The sequence below is a fragment of the Buceros rhinoceros genome, unplaced genomic scaffold, assembly GCF_000710305.1.
Source record: "Buceros rhinoceros silvestris isolate BGI_N320 unplaced genomic scaffold, ASM71030v1 scaffold29073, whole genome shotgun sequence".
Taxonomy (NCBI): Eukaryota; Metazoa; Chordata; class Aves; order Bucerotiformes; family Bucerotidae; genus Buceros; species Buceros rhinoceros.
In genome coordinates, this window is record NW_010403528.1 from 1 (window position 1) to 5,967 (window position 5,967).

General features: G+C 47.2%; 2 protein-coding genes across 2 annotated transcripts in view; one reads left to right on the forward strand and one right to left on the reverse strand.

Moving 5' to 3' along the window:
- Positions 1-302: 302 nt before the first annotated feature.
- SNAPC5 (small nuclear RNA activating complex, polypeptide 5, 19kDa) lies at positions 303-964 on the forward strand (the record flags this gene model as incomplete). Its single annotated transcript, XM_010133053.1, has 2 exons — positions 303-395; positions 854-964. Coding segments are annotated over 2 exons (204 nt in total), but the record flags the coding sequence as incomplete, so codon positions are not given.
- Positions 965-3,079: 2,115 nt separating this feature from the next.
- MAP2K1 (mitogen-activated protein kinase kinase 1) overlaps positions 3,080-5,967 on the reverse strand; it is a 22,469-nt gene continuing 19,581 nt past the window's right edge. The window contains exons 9-11 of the mRNA XM_010133052.1: positions 5,846-5,907; positions 4,933-4,978; positions 3,080-3,992 (exon numbers count right to left, since the gene is read on the reverse strand). Of these exons, the coding sequence (XP_010131354.1) occupies positions 3,879-3,992; positions 4,933-4,978; positions 5,846-5,907 (222 nt within the window). The 3' untranslated portion in view covers positions 3,080-3,878. The remainder of the gene's footprint in view (positions 3,993-4,932; positions 4,979-5,845; positions 5,908-5,967) is intronic.

The window sequence follows — 5,967 nt, forward strand, 5'->3', positions numbered from 1 at the left end:
CGGGGCCCGGCTCTGAGAGGCGCGGCCCAGCTCGTCCCCCGCGCCTGGTAACCGCTGCAGTGGAGCCGTGTCAGGAAATCGCGGCGAAGCTCCACACAGCCCGTCGCTGTTGGCCCGGTAAACGTGGCTGGTGCTGGGGACAGCCGTGTCGCCTGTGTATTGAAGCTGAAGAGCGGAGAAACGTGATTTGAAAGCTTTGCTGTTACTGCTGCTGATTATTCGAAAATATTTTGAATTTTAATCCTTTATATAAAGTCAGAGCAGCAGTTACTGCAACGGCTGCGGTGTGCCCTTGTTCGCAGGTGGAGGAGCTGGCGCTGCAGTCGCTGATCAGGGCCAGGGAGGAGGACGCGGCCGTCTCCTCTTCGTCAGCTGTCGCAGAGGAGACTCACCAAGTAAGGGAAGACCTTGTCCGCTGGCCCTGCGCTGGGGCCTGTCAGCGTGCGGAGAGCGGGCTCAGGGTGGTTTTCGTGTGGCAGTCTGAGTGTTGACACTGTCACGCTGCTCAGCAACGCGCTGCTGTAACATCTGCTTTTTTGCTGTTTGGTTTGAAGGGTGTTGCCCCTTGTCCGCTGGCCCTGCGCTGGGGCCTGTCAGCGTGCGGAGAGCGGGCTCAGGGTGGTTTTCGTGTGGCAGTCTGAGTGTTGACACTGTCACGCTGCTCAGCAACGCGCTGCTGTAACATCTGCTTTTTTGCTGTTTGGTTTGAAGGGTGTTGCCTGTTCCCACCCCTGAAGGCAGTGTGGTGGTCCAGGGAGGGCGGGGGCGCAGCTGTGACTGTGCAGTTTTAACAGTGATTTCGTATCACTTCTGGCTTTGGTAATTAGCAAGATAAACTCTTCCATTGTGGCAGATTCTTGGGCAGATGGACAATGCGGCTGCTATCAATCAAACCGAATTACACCTGAGTCTTCAAGCTCATGAAGAGGAGGAAGAGGAAGAGGAGGAGGAATCTGATTCTTGAGAGACAAAAACCAGAAATGGTTTTTACTATAGACTCAGGAATTTCTTCATTCGTAAGAAATTCCCCAACTGATTTTCATCTTGTCCTGTACATGAACTATCTGATACGCCAGATGAGGGGAGCCTAGGGCAGTTACACTGAGCACGTGAATGTCACAGGCTTGGCACATCTTGACTTAGATGCTAAAAGAATGAGTTTGCTGCACAGATATGTAGCAAAATCCATTCCACATTTAAAACCTCGTGTAATGTAGTTTACTCCATCTTTATATGTGGATGGGAGAAGTCATTAGTGCAATCAGACTAATGTAACACCTGCACTAAAAGCAATAATTCATCTGTTCTTATTTCCTGGTGCTGAAAAATGGAACCAGGCCCTGGAGGCTGGTTGCTGAGCCACTGATTATTTTAGAACCTCATTTGCTTAAACTGGGCTGTGGAAGGTAACGGTGAGGAAAGGTGTGTCCAGGAGTGTCTCCAGTTCGCAGTTAGTTACACAGAAACTGACCCTTGCTGCCTGTCAGCATGACAGATGCAGGTGTTCCTGCGATACTGTCAGCCCAGTGCTGAGCACAGTTACAGGGTGGCCTCTCCCTGTACCTGCTGGTGCTCTTTAGTACCGTCAGTCTGCCTGTAACAGCGAAGTGTTTTCTACTTCCTGCTCTTCCAGAGTAGCAGCCAACAAGCCTTTTAGTCTGTGGATTGTACAGTAAGAACTGGTTCCTGTTTCAAGGAACTGGTATTTCTACATTAGTGGTTTTTTCATAAATCAATCCACATCCTCCTTTACTCTCACGTGAGCTTCAAGGAGGTTAAGAACTTGGTGAAGGCCCCACCGCAATTGCTGTCATGGTACAGTAACAAGCTCGCGCTGCCTCTACCCCCAGACAGGGTGTTTAAAGACTTGGTTTAAAGCCCAGAAACCTGAACTCTGTGAAGCTGATGAAAAACAAATACAAGTAATGCTCTAGCTCTGGCACAGCAGCTGCCTTACTAGGAAAATGGTGTATCCAGGGTTGATCAGTGCCCCGTGAGCAGCGAGAGGTGCTGCTGCTGTCTGGCATCCCTCAGAGGCAAGAGAATAAACGCTGCTGAAGTTTGCTTTTAAGAGCAGGAAAGGAACTTGTCCAAGTGTCCTGGACAGAGTCAGAACTCCAGGGAGTTCCTGCCACTGTCTGAGGAGAGATTATTTGGCTCTTACTTGGTTTGTAGCAATGGACACTGAGTTTTGCAGTGTAAATGTAGCTCCATCCTGTTCTGCCTGTGAGAATCCTAGGTATCTTCACAAAGGAGCTTGGAACACCAGTGCCCAGGATTTAGCAAAGCTTTCCTGACAGGTAGAAAAGCCCAAACAGCAACAAGAAGCCTGCGCTGGAAATGTTAATGACAGAGTGGGTGTGGGAGGGGCAGGTTTGGGAGCTCCAGCCAGCTCCTTTCTTTGCAAGTTTCAGCTGCAAACGGTGACTCTGACAGTTGAAGAACATTACTTCTCCCCAGCGCAGCTTTCATGGATATACCCCCTGCTGCCTTTTGTGAATGAGGCCCTTGCTCGCTTTTGAGTTCAGATGTTGCATGCTGCAATAAAGTCCTTTTCCCGGTGTCCTGCTACGTGTAACTGTGTTGACAGTGTACAAATTAACAGCTGGCTGAGGAGCAAACAAGTAAAGCAGGAGCTGGTTGTCCAAAAACCTGCTGTGGTCAACCTGCGTGTTTCTCTTCCCCACCAGTGCCGTGCAGGGTAGGTTTTCTGGGTGCTGGGACAGATTTTAATTTAAACACTGCACAGCACTGTCACTACCAACTGTCACATTCCAGTGAGGACAAGCTGAAGGAAGCCTTGGCCTCATCAGCGAGTCACTTCCTACTGCTGAGGGGCTGAGGGTTATTCTGTCCCTCTCTCCAATATTCGACACTGTGGCGAAGGGGAAGTTCCTGTCTGAGATGATTCTCATTCCTCTGGGGAAGGAACTTCAGCCATTTCCGTGTCTGAAACACCCTTTCAAGGTGCTGGACTTGTTACAGTGCTGCTCAGCACAGCTGCTGAGAGAACAAGGCCAAGGCTTTGGTTAAGTTTCTGAGTTCTAAAAAAAAAAAAAAAAAAGCTTCAAGAAATTATTTGATAATATATTTATTAAGAGAATCCATTGCTAAACATCTGAGAGAATAAAACAATAAAGGATCTTCATACACTTTAGACACTAAACATAGTCGTCATGAATCTTCAGGTTAAAAGAAAGCAAATTGCCTGGATGTTTGTCTTGAGCCTGTAGGACACTTCCAAGAACTAACTTTTAAAAATCAATTAGAAAGACAGACATCACTCAATCCAAGTATGATGATATGTTTTAAAAAATAAATAGAGAAATATGAACAAGTCTACAATTAGAATATTGCCCTGTACATTCCAAGACACGCAGAGCTCTTGCCTTCTCGACCTGGAACAAGAGATCTCTAAGGAACAGCAAAAGTGGAACCGTTAGGCCTGACTTTCAGATACAGTTTGGCAGCAGCAAAAGCTCGACAGAGACGGTTTGGAGCATCCCTAACCCTTTCTGCAGGGGAGAACAGGTAAGCGTGATTGAAGTACCAACGATTTACAAAGAATCTTGATAAAGTTCAAACAGGCTGGGGGTAAGGCCCCCCCAGCGGTATTTTCATTAAGAAAGAATATCCATGATCACTTAAAATCAGCAAGCACGGGAACTTAAACAGCTCACATTTGGGTTGGTAAACAAATGTCATCCAATACAATACCAATTATTTTATGACAAAATTTAAAACCATTTGGCACATGCTATAAAGACATTCTTCCTTAAGAGGTGAAAGACATGTTTGAACGGGTACAAGCTGAGGAAATGGGACCAGAACAGCTTCGTTGTTGACAGCTGTACACTTCGGGATTTGCTCTTCCACGCTCAGACTCCGGCGGCATGCGTGGGTGTACTCGGTTGGTTAAGGCCTATGGTTGAACAAAGCCACCCCGCAAAATCCACCTCCTCCGCTTCAGATCTCTTAATGAAAGCGTGAATCTGAGCAGAGGAGAAGAACATTACTATTCAAGCACTCGATCTGTTAAATATTTCAGTTTTGAATAACAGGAAAGCAATAAATCCAGTGTTCGAGCAAGCCACAAGATTTGGCAAAACCCATCGAGCGACCGGGAGAGCTTCTCCGCACCATTACTGAAACAAGCAGCACATGGAACATCGCGCTGCGAAGGATTCCAGAGGAACTCTGCCTACGCAGCGCCTATCGCAGAACACTTACTAACACCACACTGTGCGGTAAGGATGTGACTCAGCCCCTTGAGGTAATACTCTGGAACCGTGCACAGAGCAGCTTTTTGGAATAGGAAGAGTCTGACTGTTTTGCACCCTGACTGTACAGCAGGCCCAGGGCAGGGAATTCTGCAGTAGAACTCAAGTCCTAGCATTATATGTCAGGACATGAGAAGATCCACTGAAACTGGTAAGGTCCTTTCGTGCAGTGAAATGCAGGATTTGTTTGTGTCTGATAGTTCTATAGATTTTGCAAGACAAAGCTGATGAGAGAGGCAAATCCTGTGTTTCACACCGATGGTAAAAGCATACTTAACTAATCCATCAGGTTTGTGGAATCTTGTTCTTTCATCCCCCTAAAAGCAGTAATCTATATACTTTACTGACTAAGGAACCCAGGAGAGAATTCTTTTGCTAGTTAACAGCATTAGGTCATACGCTCACTGTAATCATCAAGCAGCGAACTCCAAAACCCACCAGTTTTGGTCTCCTTTGGCAGACCCTGCTCTAGGAGCAGGTGAAGCCTGCAGCCCCTTGGTCTCGGGCTCAGAGAAGCAGCTCCTCCTCAAACTTGTGTCAAGGGCCACAAGCTGCACCCAGGCCCTAGGCTCTGATGCTGATCTCTGGTCAGCTGAGGGATCCAGCCTGCCTGGAAAAGTGCGTTCAGTTCAAGGTGAGAGCTGTCACTTACCATCAGCTGCTTCAGATCAGCTCTCTCAGCAGGGTTTTTAATTAAACTGGGAAAAGAGAAAGCGTTAACACAAGTTACACACTATTATCTTTTACAATAAAGCTCCATTTCTCTCCTGCTGGCGTACTGGGGCTTGAAGGAGACATCATTCCAGATCAAAGCATTAGGCAACGTGGTGCCTCTCAAATCAGGGTCTGTGACCAATTCCTGTCTGCAGGTTTAGTTTTAGGTGTGAAATCCTGAGTTGTCCGATACTGTTCAGTGGGGGCAGGAGCGACCATCAAAGCTGGAGAGATCAAATTCCCATTTAAACACAGACTCAACAATATGAACTGCTTCATCCCTCAAGGTTTTTTTTTACCCGAGTCTTTCCAAGCTCAGTACCAAGTGCAGCTACTGCGTTCCTGTTCTGCCTTCTGGAAACACTGAACACGTATGGAGCTTTTAATAAGCAAACTGACCTTTGAACCGGCAATGAACAGCCTCCCTTCGCACTGACTATACTGGGTTGGTGCTGGTCTCACTGAAGCGCAGTTGGGAAAGTAAATAGATGGGAGAATGCTGTGGTAAAGACTTCACAGTTCAGTGAAGCACTGGGAAAGGAAAAGCCATCTGCAGCCTGCAAGACCTCTGCAGCATACAGAACAGTCACTGCGAGATGCTGCGAAGGTTACCCTGAAAAGTAAGGGCACTCAGCTTCGGGGTTCGCTTTGGATGCATCTGCTGTCAAGCTGGTGCCTGTAAAATGAGCTTTAGGCACATTAACAGCCAGAGAAAGAGGATTACGCTAATTGAAACTGCTTTACGTTTGCCATAGCCTCTAAGTGGGGCCTCTGAGTGCCAGGTTATTGACACCAAAAGACAGCAGGGCTGATGTGTCCCTCTGCAACTCAACCATACAGACAATACTCACCATTTGTTAACAAAATCTTGAAATTCAGAACCAAACACACCATTGGGCAGTTTTGGAGGTGGCTAAAAATAAATAAATACACGTTAAGAATTCAGCAGTCATTCAGCACAATGACTACACGA